This window comes from Pan paniscus, chromosome 9, assembly GCF_029289425.2.
Source record: "Pan paniscus chromosome 9, NHGRI_mPanPan1-v2.0_pri, whole genome shotgun sequence".
Classification (NCBI taxonomy): domain Eukaryota; kingdom Metazoa; phylum Chordata; class Mammalia; order Primates; family Hominidae; genus Pan; species Pan paniscus.
The window spans coordinates 78,548,487-78,572,595 of NC_073258.2; the positions used below are offsets into that span (position 1 = coordinate 78,548,487).

Below are 24,109 nucleotides of genomic sequence, written 5' to 3' on the forward strand. Positions count from 1 at the left end.
AATTACTGCTGATCTAAAAGGAAGTGGCAGAAATCCCCTGAAATGTGTTAAATCTTTGCCTTACTAAATACTTGCCAGAAGCTATAACTATATTTTATTATTAATTTCATGTTCATCTTCTCAACAAGTAAACAAAAATAAAGCCAACAAAATTCTCATATTTGCCAGCATTATTTTTTAAAAAACATTTCTCATTAATGGTTTTAGTCAAGAATGAGAGCAAAGTAATATAGAAAACCTAGGTTTATTTGTTAAGCTATTACAAAAACAAAACAATTACCATTTGAAGTACTTTGAGGACTTCATCCCAGACTCACTTGTTCTGTTACAGAAACTAACTTAAAAGGCTGGAAATTAAAGGATACAACCTAAGAGGTTATAACAGCAGACTGGTAAAACATGGCGAAAGGAGCTCTCTCTTTCCCCCGCAGTCTACCAAGCTCCTGTGCATTTTCACCACATAGATCTGCTAGCTTACAAATGATGCACACAGTCAAGGTAGGAATTATAGGCCTACTCAGAGGGTACCCAGACACAGAAAGTTTTAGGGTAAATAGTAAACTACAAATACCCTCTTGGTTAAGTTAATTCATCAAGTTAATAAAGGTCATATTATCTATCTTCTGCTGGTGACAACTTGTTGTCTCAGTATAGTCTGTCTCAAGAAAGAACTGGTTCAGGTTGGGTTTTGGAAAAGGAAAAAGACTTTCATTAACTTCACTCCAGAGTGGAAGAGGCACCAAGTTCTCTCCTACAGTTAGGAGCAGAATCTGAAAAACAAAAGGTTTACAGTGTTTACAGTAGTGATAATAATAATAGCTACTACTTATTGAATGCCTAGTCACGAGTGCCAGAGGACTTAGGTACATTTTATCTTAGCCTCTGCAACAACCCTGCAAGGTAGGTATTATCCTCCCCATTTTACAGATGGGGGAAGTGAGGATTAAATAAGTTATATGCCTTGTCCAAAGGTGTACACAAGTATGTGGCAGAGTTGTGATTCCACGATTAATGTGCCGTCTCCACCCCACCTCATGCATTGAGAAGTCCTAGTTCCATTATCCTGAAATTATTAACAGTTGCATAAACTACTCTTAATTATTTATTCCTTATTCATTCTTTTAAAGCATGTACAATTTTAAATGATTAAAAATTTACACAGCCAGGTGTGGTGGCTCACACCTGTAATCCCAGCACTTTGGGAAGCCAAGGCAGGCGGATAACCTGAGGTCAGGAGTTCAAGACCAGCCTGACCAAACATGGAGAAACCCTGTCTCTACTAAAATTACAAAATTAGCCGGGCGTGGTGGCACATGCCTGTAATCCCAGCTACTTGGGAGGATGAGGCAGGAGAATCACTTGAACCCGGGGGGGCGGAGGATTCGGTGAGCCGAGATTGCACCATTGCACTCCAGCCTGGGCAACAAGAGCGAAACTCCATCTCAAAAAAAAAAAAAAAAAAAAAAAAATTAGCCGGGTGTGGTCGTGGGCACCTGTAATGCCAGCTATTCAGGAGGCTGAGGCAGGAGAATTGCTTGAACCCGGGAGGCAGAGGTTGCAATGAACCAAGTTGCGCCACTGCACACCAGCCTAGGCAACAGAGCGAGACTCCCGTGTCAAAAAAAAAAAAAAAATGTACAGACATTGTTCGGAATTCAGATCAATTATCCAGATGAAGAATATGTATAAACATTATACATAATGTTTATACATTATAAACAGGGTGCAGTGGCTCATGCCTGTAATCCCAGCACTTTGAGAGGCCGAGGCAGGCGGATCACGAGGTCAAAAGATCAAGACCATCCTGGCCAACATGGTGAAACCCTCTCTCTACTAAAAATACAAAAATTAGCCAGGCGTGGTGGCGCGCGTCTGTAGTTCCAACTACTTGGGAGACTGAAGCAGGAGAATCGCTTGAACCCAGAAGACAGAGGTTGCAGTGAGCCAAGATCACACCACTGCACTCCAGCTTGGGCGACAGAGCGAGATTCCATCTCAAAAAGAAAAAAAAAAAGAAAAGAAAAGAAAAGAAAAAAAAACGTTATGAATAAAATAATTCTCTGCCTCTGAGATCTAGGATAAAATTAACAGAAAACAAGCTCATTAAAAAGTTTGTGGCTATTTCACCATTAAAAAGAATCCTAAGAATTCTTGCCAAGGACTGCAGTAACATCCCATTTGTTTAACTGTTAGTGACATACCAAATGAGTTTCTCATGATTCTGATTAATAATAGAGTGGCTGATGTTCTCTGTATAGTCTATTCTTCAAAAGAAATATGTGAAAGCCCAAAGACCCAAAAATCTGTTTTCTAATTGCAATAAAACAGTTACTAAACAAGTATCACTGAACTGAAAAAATTAATATGCTATAATGTGATGAGAAATAAGGAAAGAATACTGAAGTTGATATCAAAGGATTTCCCATGAAGTAGAACAGTGAAGTTACTGACAATTGGAACTGTGAGAGCTAAAAATCAAAGTTAACAGAGCTCCAGTGACGTGAACACATGATTTTAACAGAGAAGACATTCCTAATTTTAAACTGTATGGCTATCACTGACAAAAGTAAATGTGGAAATTAAAATTAAGTATTTAAGGGAAAATATAAATCATAGAACTCTAAGAGGTTATTTTCTGATAGTTCCACTGGCAGGATGTGAGAAGAAAGCAGAGGTCCAGTATCACAATTCATGGTCAGTATAAGAAGCAATGTTATACAGTTTTCACAATGGCAGTAACTTGGAAGCTAACTGGAACTTTAAAAGGCTGGTTTCTGAAATGAAATAGAACAGGGGTAAAGGAATTAAAACTTGTAACTGGAGAAAAGCCAATGATTACAGAACTAGGTTCAGAACTAAAATCTGTATCAGAAGAAAAGAGAAGGAATTCTGAAATATTTATCATTGCAGGGAATAACAAAGGATCTTATAACTTAACTGGATGACTGACAGTGGTAGCAGAGTCAAGTCAAAACATATAAATCTTACCATGCTATTACTATATGCTTTAGTAAAATAAAAGGAGGCTAGCGAGAGCATCTCAAAGACTGGAGGATAGCCAGTATTCAAGAAAACAATGCTATAAGGTAGGAGGAAGTTGTAGTGGGGAAACAGGGACAACAATTTGACAACAGCTTATAAAGGACTACTACAATTACTGGTTCTAGCTCTGTATGATATGAACATGACCTTCAGTTATTATCTAATATATAGTTGAAATACTTAGGCTGGCAAAGGACAATATATTTCTCAGAATAATGGAGTAGCAAATAAATTGTCAGGAACAATCTGAGGTTTAAAAGAAGAAAAATTTTTTTAAAGAAGGAAAAAGAAATAGGCCAGATACAGTGGCTCACAGCTGTAATCCCAGTACTTTCGGATGCCGAGGAGGGAGAATCATTTGAGGCCAGGAGTTAGAGACCAGGCTGGGCAACATGTGAGACCTTGTCTCTACGTAAAATTTTAAAATAAGCTGGGTGTGGTAGCATGTGCCTATAGTCCCAGCTATTTGGGAGGGTGAGGCAGGTGGATTGCTTGAGTTCAAGGCTGTAGTGAGCTAGGATCATGCCACTGCACTCTAGCCTGGGTGACAGAGTAAGACCCTGTCTCAAAAAAGAATTTAAAAAAGTAGAAAGTAATCATTTCATATGATTTTCATGATCAGCGACAAGGGAGAAAATGAACTACTCACCTTAAACTTGCATAAATCATTTTCAGTGATCAACATCTGCATCCTCAAACTGTCCAGCAACTGTTGGTGTGGTATCCACCTCCATCCCATCTAAACAAAAAAATTAATTACTGAGCAATCCCTATGAACACCTCAGACAGGTAGATTCAACTTAAAACTTCTACCAGAAGGAAGCTAGTGCCCTCTGCTGGTAAGAATTGCTTTTTCCTCTTTTTGGAAAAGTCTGAAGGGACAAACTGAGAAAGAAAATGCTACCTGGGGATTTAGGCCACATCAAAATCAGTCTGCGACACTAACTGTGTAAATTCTCACCCTCAATACTAAAATAACTCTATGTAGGAACTTTCAAATGCAGTATCAATTGTTCACCCTTTACAGATCTAAGTATTTACTGTTAGGCTTTTTAAGGTATACAGCCCTATCCTCACAAAGTGAAAAGACAAAAATCAGTACAGCAAGCTTTTTGCTTATTTCCCTGTTTTTGTCATCTCATTAAATAAAAGGTGGGGAGGGAACAAGAGAAAAAAAACAAGAGCCCTGATATGGTTTGGCTGTGTCCCTACCCAAATTTCATCTTGAATTCCCACGTGTTGTGGGAGGGATCTGGTGGGAGGTAACTGAATTATGGGGGCAGGTCTTTCCTGTGCTGTTCTCATAATAATGAGTAACTTTCACTAGATCTGATGGTTATATAAGGGGGAGTTTTCCTGCAAAAGCTCTTTTTGCTTGCTGCTTTCCATGTAAGATGTGACTTGCTCCTCGTCTTCCACCACGATTGTGAGGTTTCCCCAGCCATATGGAACTGTAAGTCCAATGAAACCTCTTTCTTTTGCTAATTGCCCAGTCTTGAGTATGTCTTTTTCAGCAGTGTGAAAACAGACTAATACAAGCCCCACGGAAAGAGTTGTCTTGGCCAGGCACAGTGGCTCACGCCTGTAATCCCAGCACTTTGGGAGGCCAAGGTGGGTGGATCACCTGAGGTCAGGAGTTTGAGACCAGCCTGGCCAACATGGCGAAACCCCATGGCAAAATCTCTACCAAAAATACAAAAAAATTACCCGGGCATGGTGGCAGGCGCTTATAATCCCAGCTACTCGGGAGGCTGAGGCAGGAGAATGGCTTGAACCAGGAAGGCGGAGGCCAAGGCAGGCAGATCACCTGAGGTCAGGAGTTAGAGACCAGCCTGGCCAACATGGTGAAACCCCGCCTCTACTAAAAATACAAAAATTAGCCAGGCATGGTGGCACATGCCTGTAATCCCAACTACTCAGGAGGCTGAGGCAGAAGAATCTCTTAAACCCAGGAGGTGGAGGTTGAAGTAAGCCAAGATCATGCCACTGCACTCCAGCCTGGGCAACAGAGTGAGACTCCATCTTAAATAAATAAATAAATAAGTAAGACAGAATCATGGCCGGGTGCAGTGGCTCACGCCTGTAATCCCAATACTTTGGGAGGCTGAGGCGGGCGGATCACCTGAGGTCAGGAGTTCGAGACCAGCCTGGCCAACATGGTGAAACCCCGTCTCTACAAAAATACAAAAATTAGCTGGGCATGATAGTAGTGGGTAATCCCTGCTACTCAGGAGGCTGAGGTGGGAGAATCACTTGAACCTGGGAGGCAGAGGTTGCAGTAAGCCGAGGTCACGTTATTGTACTCCGGCCTGGACGACAGAGCAAGACTCTGTCTCAAACACACACACACACACACACACACACACAATCAGTGTATATACACACACAAAAGGACACAAGACTGAAAGGATATGCAACAGAAAATTAATAGTAAATGCATCTCAGAATTATATTTATTTTTTTCTACCTCTTCTTTGCCTGTGCATACTTTAAGCCAACATGGTGGAACCTTGTCTCTACTAAAAATACAAAAATTAGCTGGGAGCGGTGGCAGGCGCCAGTAACCCCAGCTATTCGGGAGGCTGAGGCAGGAGAATCGCTTGAACCCAGGAGGCGGAGGTTGTAGTGAGCCAAGATCGTGCCATTGCACTCCAGCCTCGGCAACAAGAGCGAAACTCCATCTTAAGAAAAAAAGAAGGGTGTGATAGTTAAATTTATGCATCAACTTGGCTAGGCAATGGTGTCCAGATAGTTGGTCAAACATTATTCTAGATGTTTCTGTGGAGGTTATTTTTTAGATGAGATTAGCCTTGTAAACTGGTGAAAATTGGGTGAAGGAGATTACCCTGCATAGTGCGGTGGGTCTCATTTAATCAGCTGGAGGCCTCAATAGGAAAAAGACTCACCTCCCCTGAGCAAGAAGAAATTCTGCCAGCAGAACTTCTGAGGCAGCAGAATGCAACATAAACTCTTCTCTGGGTCTCCAGTCTGCCGGCTTACCATGCAGATTTTGGACTTGCCAGCCTTCAGTCACGTGGGCCAATTTCTTAAAATCTCTCTCTTGCTTTGGTGGGTGTGTGTATACCTGAAGAGATGCCTGAATTGACAGCCCTCAGAGATAACCTATCGTGGACTTCTAGCCTCCAAAACTATGAGACAATAAAATTCTATTGTTTGAGCCACCCAGCCTGTATGACACTTTGTTATAATAGCCCTAGCAAACTAATACACAGATGCAACAGTAAATTAATAGTGGATATCTCTCAGTTAGAATTACACTTGTTTCTTTTTCACTTCTACTTTCCTGCGCACATTAAAAAAATTTTTTTGACTATGAACAAAGACTTTTTTGGTAATGAGGAAAAAAAATCACTAAAAACAAATGACATAAGCATTCCTATACTATGTAATTCTGTATCTGCTTCCTATACTATAGAGAGTCAATTCTTTCTCTTAGTTATTAAAAGAACTTCTATTGACTATCCATAACTTATTGCCCAAGTGCTCATCTGACTGTTCACACTGCAAAAGGACACTCACCTTCATAATCTCTTATTGAATCTTCTGTCCTGACCCCAGCCATATTATACTGGCTGCTCACAGACTGAGAAAGCATTCCTTCTAATCTCTCCAGTGTGGCTTGGCCTTCTGCTGTTAGATGGGATAATCCTTCTTCATAGGTGTAAAATGTAGGGATGTCCCCCTGTCCTTGTTCTAAACAAACAGAAAACTTTAAAGTTTAAATACAACAATTAGAAAAAACAAAATGGAATCAATAATGTATCTGCCGCCAGCCTGGCCAACATGGTGAAACCCTATCTCTACTAAAAATACAAAAATTAGCCAGGCGTGGTGGCACGCGCCTGTTGTCCCAGCTACTCAGGAGGCTGAGGCAGGAGAATCGCTTGAACCACAGAGGTGGAGTTTGCAGTGAGCCGAGATCACGCCATTGTACTCCAGTCTGGGCAACAGAGCAAGACCTTGTCTTGGAAAAAAAAAAAAAAAGAATCTGCTGAAGGTAATATACTGTCCAAATAGGCTTCCAGGAAGATACTTTTGAACATTTATTTATACACATATATAGGCTACTGCTGAAGACAGAAATACAAAGAAGATGCCCCTACTCTCTAGGGTTATTAAAAGAGATAACAAGCCAGTAAACAGCAATTCCCAAAGAATCCCAAGTCCAGGGACTAGAAAAAAAAAGTGTGTTCCTAAGGTCAGAGAGTCCTACATTATCCTGAGGTGGGAATTTTACAAGTGAGCACAAATTAATTTGGTATTAATTTGTATAATGAAGATGTTTTCTGATTAAAAAACATGCTCCTTTCTTTAAAAAAATCAGGGCCAGGTGCAGTGGCTGACGTTTGTAATCCCAGCACTTTGAGAGGCCGAGCTGGGAGGACTGCTTGAGCCCAGGAGTTCAAGACCAGCCTGGACAACATAGTAAGACTTCATCTCTCCAAAAATGTTTTTTTTAATTAGCCGGGCACGTGGTGTGCACCTGTAGTCTCAGCTAATCGGGAGACTGGGGTGGGACAGCTTTGGTCCAGTAGTTCAAGGCTGCAGTGGGTGGAGAATGGTACCACTGTATTCCAGCCTGGGCAACAGAGTTAGACCCTGTTTAAAAAAAAAAAAAAAATTAGAAATTCTGGAACATACAAAAAGGATGAAAAATTTTAAATCACTCAAAAATCTCAGAAAGATAAGGATATATTTGGATATATTTAGGTATGTGATGGCGAATCCCAGAAATGTGTTTATCTCAGGCCAAGAAGTGGGTGCATATGAAGGAAAGGGCTTTGGATACCCAGATTGGTGTACATAAGACCAGTAGGGAAAAGAAAAGAGAACAGCTTTATACTTCAAGCTATAAAGACTCTTATCACGCTAGTGACTGCATTCTGGTCTGGGGGAGGCAATCGGAAAGAGCTCTTAAATAAATGAAGTATGGTTCTGAGAAAAAGAAATGACCTTGGCAGTGAGCTGTTTGAAGGAACATGTTAAATAAAGATGCAGGCCAGGCCCGGTGGCTCATGCCTGTAACCCAGCATTCAGGGAGGCCAAGGCCAGAGGATTGCTTGGGCCCAGGAGTTGGAGACCAGCTTGGGCAATATAGCAAAGCCCAGTCTTTATAAAAAATACACAAAAATTAGCCAGGCATGGTGGCGCAAGCCTGTAGTCCCAGGTACTCAAGAGGCTGAGCTGGGAGAATCATTTGAGTCCAGCAGGCAGAGGTTGCAGTGAGCAGAAATCACACCACTGCACACCAGCCTGGGCATCAGAGTGAGACCCTGTTGCAAAATAATAATAGTAATAATAAAACAATATAAATGATCCAGGTTCTCAAGGTGTAGAGAGAGAAGCTTGTTCTCTGGGGGCAGCTGCCTCAGCTTAAAAGACTTTCCTGACCATCCACTTCCCTATCTACCATTTTCTTTCCTCCCATATGCTCTACTTACCCATTCTTCCCCATAACAATCTCTATTTCTTACACTCAAAAATTTGTCTGTTGCAAAGGGCTTTGGCATAAAGTGTTCTACCGTGTCATTCTATTTTAATAATAATCTTACCAGCCAGGCACAGTGGCTCACACCTGTAATCCCAGCACTTTGGGAGGCCGAGGCAGGCGGATCACCTGAGGTCGGGAGTTCAAGACCAGCATGGAGAAACCCCATCTCTACTAAAAATACAAAATTAGCCTGGCGCGGTGGCGCATGCCTGTAATCCCAGCTACTTGGAAGGCTGAGGCAGGAGAATCGCTTGAACCTAGGAGGCAGAGGTTGCAGTGAGCCGAGACCACACCATTGCACTCCAGCCTGGGCAACAAGAGCGAAAACTCCATCTCAAAAATAATAATAATAATTTTACCATACTGCATACTTTACAGTCATATAAAGAACTATAATCCTCTACCCTTAATACAAATAAATGCTTAAAATGAAACACTAAACAAACAAAAAAACCACTTTAAAATCCATTTCACTAACCATGTGCTTCCACATCATATTCTTCTCCATCGTAGTCATCTGAATCCTCATCCTCAGGATCTGGATGCAAGGCCTGGCATTCGCACATTGCAGTGAACATTGCCTCCACTGAACAAGGAAATTAAACTGTAACCAATCTTTTTTTGTAATAAAAGTAACCATCAGTGCAAATAAATTTAACGGGTACACAAAAGGCCACAGTATTTACAAAATCTGCCAAATTGTAAGATCAATCTTGAAAGCGGTTGAAGCAAAAGACAAGTCATAAAATAATAAGAGTTCATTATGAGAGATCATTGCAATCTCTTCATGGCTCGTGGGATTTTCCAAGAAAAAAGGGTCAGAGTCCTGGTAAGACTGCTGGCATCAGGGTGAAGGGTGAAGACTGCTCTCAGCTGATAGGGCTCTTTCCAGCCATCCTGAGATCTTCCACTTTAAAACTGCCATAACTCCTCTGCCATCCAGCAGGTGAGATTAAGTCAACAGCACCAATCAGTAAAACTAACCAGAGTCCACTCACAAAATATACCCAGATGACAGAGTGTCTACAATATTCTCACTACATTCACAACCTTTGATATTAATAGGTATTTGGTCCTTAATGATATTACCAATGCTAAAATAAAGAAAAAGCAATAGAATGGAGGTAATGGTGGTAAAGGTGAGAGGTGTGTGTGTGTGTGTATGTGTGTGTGTCAATTGGGAATGCTTGGTATGTAAAAGGGGAAGAATCAATACTGTAGAACACTCACACGCTGATTTATCACTAGGCACAAATCTAAATTCAGTAATAGGTTCAACATCATCATCACTGTCTTCCTCTTCTTCATCAGCAACAGGTTCTTTTGATTCTTCTAGAAAATAAAATACCCTTTTAATGTCATTATTTGACTTTAAAAAAATGAAGCATATTGAAAATCTGAATATTGCAATTCAATTTTAATTTCCAATTATGGTTGACAAATTTATTTCCAATTATGGTTGAAAAATTCTGATTATTTATCCAGTGAGCATCCTAGAAAAGCCTTGCCTCGATCTCCTGACCTCGAGATACACCCACCTTGGCCTCCCAAAGTGCTCCCTCCGCGCCTCACCGGGAATGAATTTTTAAGGTTATTTTTAAGGTAATCTAATTTCATCAACAATGAGCTAAGGGTCAACTTTTTTTTCTGAGACTGGGACTTGTTTTGTTGCCCAGACTGGACACCCTTGCCCTCTCAGGCCCAAGCGATCCTCCCACCTCAGCCTACTAAGCAGCTAGGACTACAGGCACTTGCCACCACACCCTGCTAATTTTTGTTTTTTTGAGATGGGGTCTTACGATGTTGCCCAGGCTGGTCTGAAACTCCTGGGCTCAAGTGATCCTCCTGTCTTGGCCATTCAAAATGCTGGGATTGTGGCTGGGCACAGTGGCTCACGCTTGTAATCCCAGCGCTTTGGGAGGCCGAGGTGGGCGGATCACGAGGTCAGGAGTTTGAGACCAGCCTGGCCAATATGGTGAAACCCCATCTCTACTAAAAAAACAAAAATTAGCAAGGCGTGGTGGCAGGCGCCTATAATCCCAGCTACTCGGGAGGTTGAGGCAGGAGAATCATTTGAACCCGGGAGGTGGAGGTTGCAGTGAGCCAAGATCACAGCGTTGCACTCCAGCCTAGGTGACAGGGTGAGACTCCATCACAAAGAAAAAATGCTGGGATTACAGATGTGAGCCACTGTGCCCGGTCCTGATGGTCATTTTTTTTTTTTTGAGACGGAGTCTTGCTCTGTCGCCCAGGCTGGACTGCAGTGGTGCCATCTCGGCCCACTGCAAGCTCTGCCTCCTGGGTTCACCCCATTCTCCTGCCTCAGCCTCCTGAGTAGCTGGGACTACAGGCGCCCGCCGCCACACCCGGCTAATTTTTTTGTATTTTTTTTAGTAGAGACGGGGTTTCACCGTGTTAGCCAGAATGGTCTTGATCTCCTGACCTCGTGATCCGCCCGCCTCGGCCTCCCAAAGTGCTGGGATTACAGGTGTGAGCCACCACGCCCAGCCCTGATGGTCATTTTTAAAGAGACTTACAGAGGTATGCCAAAGAGAAAAAAAAAAACTTAGAGCTTAGAGAATCAGAATGCAAGGAACAAAGGCTGGGAAAATATGATTCAAGCACATGTAATTTATGAGAGGAGTTTAAGATAAAAAGAACTAAAGGGCCAGGCGAGGTGGCTAACGCCTGTAATCCCAGCCCTTTGGGAGGCTGAGGTGGGTGGATCATGAGGTCAGGAGATGGAGAGCATCCTGGCCAACACAGTGAAACCCCAACTCTACTAAAATACAAAAAAAAAAAATTAGCGGGGGTGTGGTGGCGGGAGCCTGTAGTCCCAGCTACTCGGGAGGCTGAGGCAGAAGAATCACTTGAACCCAGGAGGCAGAGGTTGCAGTGAGTCAAGATCGCGTCACTGCACTCCAGCCTGGCGACAGAGCAAGACTCCATCTCAAAAAAAAAGAAAAAAAAAAAGGAACTGGAGAATTAGTGAAATAAATGTGACCCAGAAAGATACTAATTTCTAGTAAGATAGGAAATCCTGCGTATCTTACTAAGAAAGGATTAATCATAATCACATCAATTACAACCAATCATATAGATTCTGTATGATTATAGAGCACATATTTAAAACACACACCCTAAAACCTACTGAACTGCTTTTTCCTAGTTTAGGACTCAGAGCATTTGCATTTTAAACAAGCTTCCCACGTATTTCTAATGTGTATCCATTAGTCTTGAGTTTGGGAACAAGAGACTAATATACTCCCTTAACTTTTTGGATGAAATTCAGGCTCAGAGAAATGCAAATGACTTGCCTAGCAAGTTAATGACAGAGTTTTTACTTTTTTTTCTTTTCTTCGACCGTTTTGCTCTGTTGCCCAGGCTGGAGTGCAGTGGCGCGATCTCGGCTCACTGCAACCTCCACCTCCCGGGTTCAAGTGATTCTCATGTCTCAGCCTCCCGAGTAGCGGGGATTACAGGCACCCGCCACCACGCCCAGCTAATTTTTGTATTTTTAGTAGAGACAGTGTTTCACCATGTTGGCCAGGATGGTCTCAATCTCTTGACCTTGTGATCTGCCCCCCTTGGCCTCCCAAAGTGTTGGGATTACAGGTGTGAGCCACTGTGCCAGGCCTAATGACAGAGTTTTCTTATTCAATGTGCTTTTGCCCTTAGGCTAGTATTTATTAAATGCTATTTCCTAAGCCTTTCTCTTGGCATGTACCTTTCCCACCTCCAATGGCCGTCACTATTTGGGGCCATTTCACACCAGCATCTGGAGTTGACTGACAAGAGCAAGGTTTCGCATTTCTGCAAATGAATGAATGCTTTAAACTAAACATGACACATAATATTCTTGGTTATAAAATCATAGTTGCATTTACTTAGATGGAGAGTAAATTTTGTGTCAAATGCCTTATTAGGAAGTCTTACTACACTACTACACCCCAAGGTTAACAGCCTTTTACTTTTCCTCATCCTCTTTTTCAAACTTCACTAGATTTTTAAATGTCTTTGAACCTTTTCCAATGGCAAGAATTTGAAATCTTATAACAAAAATATTTTCAGATAGCTGAATCAGTCATTACCACTTAATGAGGCAGGTCTTGCCAAAAGTCCTAAGAATTACTAAATAGTGTCACAACTGAATATAAATGATCATATTATATCTGGAACCATATTAAAATCTAAATTTGAAAGAGCAATAGCCTTACAGGTAACTTCATAGGATTGTCTCTTACACACTACTTCAAAGAAAAGCAACCCGTTATTTTAAACATGAGCATCTTCACTAGATTTTTACAAGTCTTTGCAATTATCCCAAAGCAAAACTTGAGAATCTTTATATCCTACAGTTTCTCAACCTTGGCACTACTGACATTTGGATGGAATAATTCTTTGTTGTGGGGGACCATCTGTGCCTAGCAGAATATTTAGTATAATAATAGCATCCTTGGCATCTAACTGCTAGACACCAATAATACCCTTCCTCTTTCAACCAAAATGTCACTGCCAAATGTGGGGGAATGGTGAGGTTGGTGGAGGCCCATGGAAAATATATCCCCCCTACAACCACTGAGACCCACTATTGTAACAAAACAAAACAGTTCTATCTTAAATTATGAGAAGCACAGGGTATACTGATCCAAGCCCCTAAGGGTGCCTTTTAAAAAGAGAAAGGCAGAATAAACAGTGAAACTTTAGAGGAAAAGCTAGAAATACATATCCATAATAAATGAAGAATTCTAAGTGTAAATATAGAGAAATATATACAGACACACATGAACATCCATTGTGAAAACTTCAAGTGTCCAAGTTGCTGTGCTGAAATTTTGCTTAATAAACTACTACCCAAAATGAGTCAATGGCCTCAATGTTACATTGATTATTATCAAAGACTCTTTTTTTTTTCTTTTTTTTTTTTAGACGGAGTCTCACTTTGTCGCCCAGGCTGGAGTGCAGTGGCATGATCTCGGCTCACTACAAGCTCCACCTCCCAGGTTCACACCATTCTCCTGCCTCAGTCTCCTGAGTAGCTGGGACTACAGGAGCCCACCACCACGCCTGGCTAATTTTTTGTATTTTTTAGTAGAGACGGGTTTTCACCGTATTAGCCAGGATGGTCTCGATCTCCTGACCTTGTGATCCGCCCGCCTCGGCCTCCCAGAGTGCTGGGATTACAGGCGTGAGCCACCGCGCCCGGACTCAAAGACTCTTTTTTAAAATATAATTTGCTATCAAAGGAGGCATTAGATTAAATTACACCATACATACCTTCAAATTTGGCATTCACCATAACATACAAATGCTCTCCTAGACAGTCACTTCGGTCCCTGGATAATGCATGTAAACTAATGGTGGGGTATTCCAGTGAGAATCCTAATCCAGAGCCATCTAACCAAGACAGGCGGCTGAAAAACATGTTTTAAGTAGATTATTTTTAGAAAGTAAATCCTCATGTAAGACCACAAAGTATATAAAAGTTCAGCTTGGACACCTTTATGCATATAAATAAATTCAAGTTTACTTTTTTAGAAACGTTCATAAAATAAGAAAATTCAGTAGTGGAAACTGAGTTTTCTTTAAGATCAATTCTGTTACGGTCTCTTTCCCTCTAGCTATAAATTCAAACAGACTTGAAATTCCATTTTCCTCAGTCACATGTATGTTTCTATGACTTTCATGCTTACTCTTTTTTGGTATGTCTTCAAATACCCTCTTTGCTTTTGCAAATCCTCCCCTCTTCCATGAGGCCTCCCTTCAACTACACCAGTCCATAAAGATCTCTTCCTTTTCTGATTTGCAAATTTTAGCACTTAACTCTGTGGTAATGAGTCTTATATGTACCCTTATGGAATGTGAACTATCAGACAGCAGAACTTGTCACACTCCTTTATTAACATTCTTCAAAACCGTTAAGAAAGAGCTCAGGAGTTAAGTATGCAATAAATCCTTGGTAATCATGCATTTCTCCATGAATCCTACACTAAAAGACATATATATGAAATGGCTGTAATCACACTCACCGCAAGTCAGGAAATAATTATTACCCTGAGAGACAGATTCCCTGAAGCCTTTCATTTATTCAACGTCTTTAAGAGAAAGCCACAGAAAAGCTAGGTCTAGTTTTCCCTCAAATGTGGTCAAATGCAAATATTTTATTGGTGTAATAAAGGAAACACATCACCAAAATCAGTATGTTGAGCTTTCAGTAGAGGCTAGCTAATTTTCTGATAATACTTCATCCATCTGGAGCTGTACCACTTAGCAGAAAAAAAGTAAAAAATCCTGAAGAAGTCAAAAAAAAAAAATGTTAATGCAATATAGTGGTTGCCTAGGGCTAGAAGGAAATAGGGAATGTCTGCTAGTGGGTACCAGGTTCTTTTTGGGGTGAAGAAAATATTCTAAAATGGTGGTGATAATTGCACAATTCTGTAAACAGACTAAAAACTAGTGAATTGTATGTTTAAATGGTTAAACTGTATGCTATATGAATTATTTTTAAAAGTCAATGAAGTAAGACCCCTGTATCATTCTATATTCTATACAATTTTAACAAGCCTGGCTGTCTAATTTCTAACCAAGCAAAAACAAAAGTAAAACAGGAGAACCTAGGACTGCCTTGGGCAGGAACAATGACAGTGTGACAGTCTGAGATCACTCATGTTCAGTGGAAGGGGAGGATGAACTTTACACCTCAGTTCCCCTAAATGAAATCAATGTCTAACCACATGACCCTCAGTTACCGAAAGCATTACCAAAAACAAAGGCATATTATTAGATTGTGGTGATAACTGTACAACTCTGTAAATATACTAAAACTTATGTAATTGTATACTTTTTTTTTTTTTTTGAGACGGAGTCTCGGTCTGTCGCCCAGGCTGGAGTGCAGTGGCGGATCTCGGCTCACTGCAAGCTCCGCCTCTCGGGTTCAGGCCATTCTCTTGCCTCAGCCTCCCGAGTAGCTGGGACTACAGGCGCCCGCCACCACGCCCGGCTAATTTTTTGTATTTTTAGAGACGGGGTTTCACCGTGTTAGCCAGGATGGTCTGGATCTCCTGACCTCATGATCCACCCGCCTCGGCCTCCCAAAGTGCTGGGATTATAGGCATGAGCCACCACACCCTGCCCCTAATTGTATACTTTCAAAAGGCAAAAGTAAGAATATATGCACTGTCATGTGGAAAGATTTCCATCCAACATTCTTATTTAAAAAAAAAAAGTAAAGGAAAACTAGGAAGCTTATAAGTGATAAATCTTTGTTTTTTTGAGATGAAGTCTCACTCTGTCACCCAGGCTGGAGTGCAGTAGCATGATCTTGGCTCACTGCAATCTCCACCTCCAGGGTTCAGGCGATTCTCCTGCCTCAGCCTCCCAAGTAGCTGGGATTACAAGCGTGTGACACCACGCCTCGCTAATTTTTGTATTTTTAATAGAGATGGGGTTTTGCCATGACGGCCAGGCTGGTCTCAAACTCCCGACCTCAGGTGATCTGCCACCTCGGCCTCCCAAAGTGCCAGGATTACAGGCGTGAGCCACTGCGCCTGGCCTAAAAGTGATAAATCTTAAAGAGCTAAAAGTGATAAAACCTCTACAAATTGTTTTCCAGAACAACTCATTCCTACTGGTTCCAAAGAAACATTGTATTATGTAATGAGGTTATGTGCTGTATGCATCTTTCCTGCCCACTGCTTTCCTTTTAATGTGGAGATGAAATAATGCCCAAGTATCACGAGTCCCCTACAAAAGCTGTATTATTTTAAAGCAAATAAACTGCCCTTTTCTGATCTCAAAAATTTTCTGGCGTTATCACAATTCAGAAAGAAACATTCCAAATTTGGGTGTCCAAAATAATTTCAAATATCCAGAGCCATAAAACTTGAATGACTCAATGACGACATGGAAAAACTGAAACCTAAACATAGAATGAGTGCCTATCAAATTATGGCCTTCACTTTTAAAAGCCATCATAATAACTCTGTAATTCCTTACTAGTGCAGAGAGAATACAAATGCTCCTCTGCACAGCATTTGCTATGGAACTCTCATAATCTTTTACATGAACTGGGATTATGCATTCTATAGGACAGAAGCCAAGTTCCACACTTAAAAACACTTATTCTAATCATTAAATTCTTTTTTTAAAATAAAAAAAGAAAAGAAACTCTAGGTTTCTGTATTTTACTTTTTCAGATTTACAAATGCAAATCATATATTAATATTCACAGATATTTTTAAATGGGAAAACAACTTACTTTCAACAACTTATTTTTTCCAACAGCATGTTACTATGTTTAAAAAGATTTGACATTATAAGCCGAGCGTGGTGGCTCAGGCCTATAATTCTGGGAGCATTTTGGGAGGCCGAGGTGGATGGATCACCTGAGGTCAGGAGTTCCAGACCAGACTACCAACATGGCGAAACCCTGTCTCTATTAAAAATACGAAAATTAGCTGGGTGTGGTGGCAGGCACCTGTAATCCCAGCTACTTGGGAGGCTGAGGCAGGAGAATTGGTTGAATCCAGGAGGCGGAGGTTGCAGTGAACCAAGATCACGCTACCACACTCAAGCCTGGGCGACGGGGAGACTCCATCTCAAAAAAAAAAAAAAAAAAAAAGAGATTTGACAGTACATTCATTTAATCTGGCAATTTTAATTTGAACAAATACCTATTAACAACAAATTAAATCCTATTGCACATGAATTATTTGTTGTACCACCACCAGATTTTCTAATTCTAGCAGAGGCCACGATGAAATAGGCCAGACATGCTGCCATTAAAGTTTGCTGGGATGATTGTAATAAATCTACTCAAAGTATTCAAGTTCTAACTTTCAAAGTGCTGTAGAGAAACATAAAAGATTTCACTGTATCATCTAAAAATATAACTGTTTTGTCTGATCATTAAATTCTGATTTGCATTTACTCTTTGTATATATTCTAGAAGAAATCCTTCTAAAACATTTAATTAATCATACCCAGTTCCAAAGAAACTGTGAGTCAAAAGGGAAAGACAAGAAGAATTAGACACAGAGTAAACATGTAGAGAACATGTTTTGCTGAATTCAAATGCTTTTGCACAAGTATGGTGAGTGTCCTTTATTCCCAGCACGGGATGAAAAACAGGACAGGAAGCTAAGAGAGGTCTTGAATTTGGGTTAACTTAATTATTTGGTTTAAGATTAATTTTGGAATGAGATACAAAAAAAAATTTTAAGTTTAAATTACCTAATTTTAATTTGATTACCTATTTTACCTGTTTTAAACTGTCTATTTTATATTATTCATGCCTCTGTATCTTCCTTATTTGGATAAAAATTCAACTTCCTGGCCGGGTGCAGTGGCTAACACCTATAATCCCAGCATCTTGGGAGGCCAAGGCAGATGGATCATCTAAGTTCGGGAGTTTGAGACAAGTCTGACCAACATGGAGAAATCCCATCTCTGCTAAAAATACAAAATTAGCCAGGCATGGTGGTGCATGCCTGTTAATCCCAGCTACTCGGGAGGGTGAGGCAAAAGAATAGCTTGAACTCGGGGGGCGGAGGTTGCGGTGAGCCAAGATTGCGCCATTGCATTCCAGCCTGGGCAACAAGAGTGAAACTTCATCTCAAAAAAAAAAAAAAATTCAACTTCCTATAAAAAACTAAGCTCTGAAATAAGCCGGAGATTCTAAATCTTTCAACACAAATCTGAGAGACTAAACCAAGTCCAGCCAAACCTAATCTGTTGCTGTCCCTCTCTGCCTCAAACTAAATAGTTTCACCAAAGCCTAAAGGCTATAAGCCAAATTCATGAACATGACTCTCTCCTTCTCCAGCTTTGTTATCTCTGGGCATTCTCCCTCACTCCCTCAGATGAAGAACGGCTGGACTGTATATATATGTACATAGTATGTGTGTGTATTTATACCCTTTTTTTGTATTTATGTTTCACACACAAAAAAATTATTTTGGCCGGGCGCAGTGGCTCATGCCTGTAATCCCAGCACTTTGGGAGGCCAAGGTGGGTGGATCATGAGGTCAGGAATTCCAGACCAGCCTGGCCAACATGGTGAAACCCCGTCTCTACTAAAAATACAAAAATTAGCTGGGCGTGGTGGAGCACGTCTGTAGTCCCAGCTACTCAGGAGGCTGAGGCAGGAGAATCGCTTAAACCCGGGAGGCGGAGCTTGCAGTGAGCCAAGGTCGCGCCACTGCACTCCAGCCTGGGCCACAGAACAAGACTCTGTCTCAAAAAAAAAAAAAAAAAAATCTTAAAGAAGAAACATAAGAGATTTGTTTGTGAAAAGCTGAAACAAATAATGTTTAATTTTTTTCAGAGACAAGGTTTCACCCAGGCCGGAATGCAGTAGTGTGATCACAGCTCACCGCAGCCTCAACTGCCCAGGCTCAAGTAATCCTCCCACCTCAGCTCCCCATAGTAACTGCGACTACAGGCACGTGCAACCACGACCGGCTAATTTTTGCATTTTTTGTATTCTTTGCAGAGATGGGGTTTTGTCATGTTGTCCAGGCTGGTCAAGAACTCCTGGACTCAAGGGATCTGCTCACCTTGGCCTTCCGAAGTGCTGCGATTACAGGCGTAAGCCACCTTGCCCAGGCTAAGAATTTTTTAAAAGCTGATAAGAACTTAAAAAGAGTTATACTTCCTTAGTATGAGAATTGTATTGTGGTTATACAAGATAATGTCCCTGTTCTTCTGAACAGGAAGTGGAAAACATGCCGACAATTCTCAAATGGCTCAGAAAAAAAAGAAAAACAGAGACATAAACATGGCAAAATGTTAACTAATAAATCTTTGTGAAGGGTGTATGGGTAGTAATAACACAACTTTTCTTTAGGTTTGAAATTTTTCTTTTTTTTTTTTTTTTTTGAGACAGTCTCACTCTGTCGCCCAGGCTGGAATGCAATGGCATGATCTCGGCTTACTACAACCTCCGCCTCTCGGGTTCAAGCGATTCTCCTGCCTCAGCCTCCCAAGTAGCTGGGATTACAGGTGCACACCACCACACCCGGCTAATTTTTGTATTTTAGTAGAGACAGGGTTTCACGTTGTTGGCCAGGCTGGTCTTGAACTCCTGTCATCAGGTGATCCACCCGCCTCAGCCTCCCAAAGTGCTGGTATTACAGGCGTGAGCCACCACACTGGATCTTAGGTTTGAAATTCTTCTAAATGCAAAAACCAATACAGGACTGTCCCTCAAAAGGAGTTATAATACTGAAAGAAGCGTCCACATACAGAAATGTCATGAAGAAAAAAGGAATGCCTGGGAACTAGGAATGTATCTGTGCTCCATCTTCCACCACTTCAAAGAAACTGCTTTCCCCAATTATCAAAGATTTCCTTGTCAATACTCAATATATGCTCTTCACATTTTGTTTTGACTGCTCCTTCCTCCTTTCTCAAGTCTCTTCTTCCATGACCCACCCGTCGGCGTATCCCTAGGGTTCTACACTTGGTCCTCTTCTCTTCTGAGATATCTAATCCATTTCCATGAGTATACACTAACACTTTAACGACCTCCAAACATCTCTCTTTAATACCACTTTCCCAAGATACACATTCTTTTTTTATTTTTATTTTTATTTTTTTTTGAGACAGGGTCTCACTCTGTCATGCAGGCTGGAGTGCAGGGGCACAATCACGGCTCACCGCAGCCTCGACCTCCTGGGCTCAGGTGATCCTCCCACCTCAGTTTCCTGAGTAGCTAGGACTACAGGCCGCCACCATGCCTGGCTAATTTTTTATTTTTTGTAGAGACTGGGTTTCGCCATGCTGCCCAGGCTGATCTCAAACTCCTGGGCTCAAGCGATCTGCCTGCCTCAGCCTCCCAAAGTGCTGGGATTACAGGTGTGAGCCACCGCGCCCGGCCCAACACGGTCATATGTACAACTACTCCACACATGTCCTGACCAAACTCATTATCTGCCTCTCACCTCAATCTTGCTTTTCCTCCCATCCATATGTCCTATCTCAGTTTCTGGCCTGAAGCCTAAACCTTGCTCAATGTCTAAATTTCCCTTTAAAGCAGAGGTTCTTTACAGTTTTTGTGCTCTGGATTCTGTAGTAGGCAGAATTTTGGCCCCACGACCTTCACTTTCTGGTATCATGCGGGTGAATATGTTATATTACACAGCAAAAGGGACTTCACAAACGTAATTAAGGTTACCAGTCGACAGTAACATAGGGAGATTATCCTGGATTTTACAGGTGGTTCCAAAGTAATCACATGAGCTCTTAAAAGTAGAGAATTTTCTCTGGCTGTAGACAAGTGATGGAGCAAAAGGGGAAGCAACACATATCTGAAGGGCAGGAAAGATTCGATGTGTCATTACAGGCTTCAAAATAAAGAAAACTGCATGTCAAGGAAACAGGGACCTCAGTTCTACAACCACAATATTTACGGTAGATCTATCTGACTGTCAAAATACCAAAGTGCTCCACGTGGCCAAATAAAAGGGCAATTCCTTCCAGGACCCCAAAACGGGAGTCTGGTCCCTCTGCATATGACCCCTGTCTGTGTCGAGTTAAGGGTGTTCCTCTCCTTACTATACCTACAGAAGAAAATCTTTATTGTGTAACCAAACTTTAAAAGTCCTCCACAGTCGGCTCTGAAACTACGTATCCCAGAGAGGGGAACATCTCCTGCATCTGTTCATCCGGAAAGACAGGCACACTTCAGACCCTTAAAACCAGACCGTGCGTTAAGGGCAACGCACGCGCCAGACCTCCAGTAAATAGGCGAGTTAAAAAAAGAAAGAAAGAAAAGAAGAAGAAAGAAAGAGAGAAAGAGACAGAGAAAGAGAAAGAGGAAAAAAAGAAAAAAAAAAAAAGCACAATCCATAAGGGGAAATTCCGGCCGGAGAAAACAGAGAATGGAAGGCTCCGGAGAAGTACTAGAAAAATCGAGCCTTCCACCCGGTACAGGTATCCCTGAGGCGTCGGGCACGAGACCCCGCTCCCAGCAGGCCTCCAGGCCGCCCCTTGCCCGGCTCCTTCGCACCGCCTGCTCCAGCAAGGAGGAGGGCGGCGCGCAGGAGGCCGGCGCTGGGGACCAGGAACCCTACCTCTCAGCGATGTAAAGGGTACCAGTGCCGAGGCCCTTCCCGTTCAGCACAGCCTCAGTGTCTGGCTGCTGCCGCAGGAGCCCCTCCGCTGGCCCAGGCGGCGGGAAACTTTTGAGGAAGCTCATAGCAGCAGAGTGCGGCAACACAGGCCCTGAGGGAGTTGGAGCACAGCAATGCGTGCACCACACCGCCCGCCCTGGAAGAGGCAGTTACCCCGGAAGAACAACTTAGTCTGCCCCGGAATCTGAACGCCGTCGACCATAGAGATGAGACATTCTAGGAAAAGCGGCGGAGGTCGGCTAAGAACGTGTGGAGTTTGACCGCGCAACACCCCTCCCCTTCTTCCTCGCCATTTCTGAGGCTTTGGGCTTCAATAACTGAGGGTTCTGTGGGAAGTCCCTCAGGATTGTCACAGTGAAACCACCACTGCAAAATTATAACTGAGACACTGAAAGCGATCTGACCTACCCAAATCCATGTTGTTTCTAACCTCCAAACTGTCTTTGTTCATTCCTGGATATAGGCTGAACTAACTTTGGGAGGAACTCAGTTTACAGTTTGAAGTTTAAAACAAAGATGATGACAGCCTTTTCCCAAAACAAACTTCCTTCTTGCCTGAGGACTGGACTGCCTTTGTAGGACTAACAAATCAGCCACAAGATTAGAAATTATGGTTTAGATTAGAAATTACAGCTGCAAGCTACAAGATTCTGACCCTCCCTAAACTACACCTAAGATCGGTGCTTGAGATATGTTGCAGACCCTGCACTTGATGGATCAGCTGGCACCACCAGATGGATAAACTGACTATGTGATCTTGTGCCCCCTCCCCACCAACCCAGGAACTGACTCAGCGCCAAGAGGACAGCTTCAACTCCCTGTGACTTCATCTCCCACCCAACCAATCAGCACTCTTGACTCACTGGCCTTCCCCAAGCTGCCAAATTATCCTTAAAAACTTTGATCCCTGGCCGGGCGCGGTGGCTCACGCCTGTAATCCCAGCACTTTGGGAGGCCGAGGCGGGCGGATCACGAGGTCAGGAGATCAAGACCATTCTGGCTAACATGGTGAAATCCCGTCTCTACTAAAAATACAAAAAAATTAGCCGGGTGTGGTGGCAGGCGCCTGTGGTCCCAGCTACTGGGGAGGCTGAGGCAGGAGAATGGCGTGAACTCGGGAGGCAGAGCTTGCAGTGAGCCAAGACGGCGCCACTGCACTCCAGCCTGGGCGACACAGCGAGACTCCATCTCAAAAAACAAAAAACAAAAAACAAAAAAACTTTGATCCCTGAATGCTCTGGGAAACTGATTTGAGTAAAAATAAAACTCTAGGCCGGGTGCAGTGGCTCATGCTTGTAATCCCAGCACTTTGGGAGGCCGAGGCGGGCAGATCACGAGGACAGGAAATCGAGACCAGCCTGGCTAACACGGTGAAACCCCGTCTAGACTAAAAATACAAAAACAAAATTAGCCGGGCGTGGTGGCAGGTGCCTGTAGTCCCAGCTACTCGGGAGGTTGAAGCGGGAGAATGGCGTGAACCCGAGAGGCGGAGCTTGCAGTGAGCCGAGGTCGCGCCTTGGCACTCCAGCCTGGGCGACAGAGCGGGACTCCGTCTCAAAACAACAACAACAAACTCTAGTCTCCTGCACAGCAGCTCTGCGTGAATTACTGTTTTTCTATTACAATTTCCGTCTTGATAAATCAGCTCTGTCTAGGCAACAGGCAAGGTGAACCCATTGGGCCATTACAGCAGCAACCCTGTTACAACCCTGTAACCCAGTTACATACAACCCTGTGTAACTGCCCAATGGGATCACCGTGCCTGCTGCTTAGACAGAGCCTATTTATCAAGACAGGGTAATTGCAATAGAGAAAGAGTAATACACCGGTGGCAATGGCTCACGCCTGTAATCCCAGCATTTTGGAGGCCGAGGCGGACGGATCACCTGACGTCGGGAATTCGAGACCAGCCTGACCAACATGGAGAAACCCCGTCTCTACTAAAAATGCACAATTAGCCTGGCGTGGTGGCGCATGCCTGTAATCCTAGCTACTCGGGAGGCTGAGGCAGGAGAATTGCTTGAACCCGGGAGGCGGAGGTTGCGGTGAGCCGAGATCACGCCATTGCACTCCAGCCTGGGCAACAAGAGCGAAACACTGTCTCAAAAAAAAAAAAAAAAAAAAAGGCCGGGCGCGGTGGCTCACGCCTGTAATCCCAGCACTTTGGGAGGCCGAGGCGGGCGGATCACGAGGTCAGGAGATCGAGACCATCCTGGCTAACACGGTGAAACCCCGTCTCTACTAAAAATACAAAAAATTAGCCGGGCGTGGTAGCGGGCGCCTGTAGTCCCAGCTACTCGGGAGGCTGAGGCAGGAGAATGGCGTGAACCCGGGAGGCGGAGCTTGCAGTGAGCCGAGATCGCGCCACTGCACTCCAGCCTGGGCGACAGAGCAAGACTCCGTCTCAAAAAAAAAAAAAAAA

At 42.8% G+C, this 24,109-nt stretch overlaps 1 protein-coding gene across 3 annotated transcripts; it reads right to left on the reverse strand.

Moving 5' to 3' along the window:
• Nucleotides 1–225: 225 nt before the first annotated feature.
• Nucleotides 226–23,807, reverse strand: CLNS1A (chloride nucleotide-sensitive channel 1A). Of its 3 annotated transcripts, none has more exons than XM_034933432.3 (7): nucleotides 21,628–23,807; nucleotides 13,832–13,968; nucleotides 9,785–9,886; nucleotides 9,033–9,140; nucleotides 6,583–6,756; nucleotides 3,692–3,781; nucleotides 226–2,774 (listed from the first exon to the last, which is right to left on the reverse strand). In XM_034933432.3, the coding sequence occupies exons 1-6, from the start codon at nucleotides 21,750–21,752 to the stop codon at nucleotides 3,714–3,716; spliced, it is 714 nt and encodes a 237-aa protein (XP_034789323.1). In that variant the 5' UTR covers nucleotides 21,753–23,807; the 3' UTR covers nucleotides 226–2,774; nucleotides 3,692–3,713. The 3 variants fall into 3 exon arrangements, with proteins under 3 accessions (XP_034789323.1, XP_054950689.1, XP_003808186.1); XM_055094714.2 differs by having other exon boundaries at nucleotides 226–770; nucleotides 9,785–9,883; nucleotides 21,628–21,860; XM_003808138.6 differs by having other exon boundaries at nucleotides 226–770; nucleotides 21,628–21,860.
• Between the last annotated feature and the right edge of the window lie 302 nt (nucleotides 23,808–24,109).

Bases quoted from the DNA above. Each gene is read 5' to 3' on its own strand.
- CLNS1A (XM_034933432.3), bottom strand. From the start codon at position 21,752: ATGAGCTTCCTCAAAAGTTTCCCGCCGCCTGGGCCAGCGGAGGGGCTC. The intron at 13,969-21,627 runs GTAGGGTTCCTG...CATGTTTTTCAG, and splicing joins ACCCTTTACATCGCTGAGAG to CCGCCTGTCTTGGTTAGATG. The intron at 9,887-13,831 runs GTATGTATGGTG...TTTATTTTCTAG, and splicing joins GGTGAATGCCAAATTTGAAG to AAGAATCAAAAGAACCTGTT.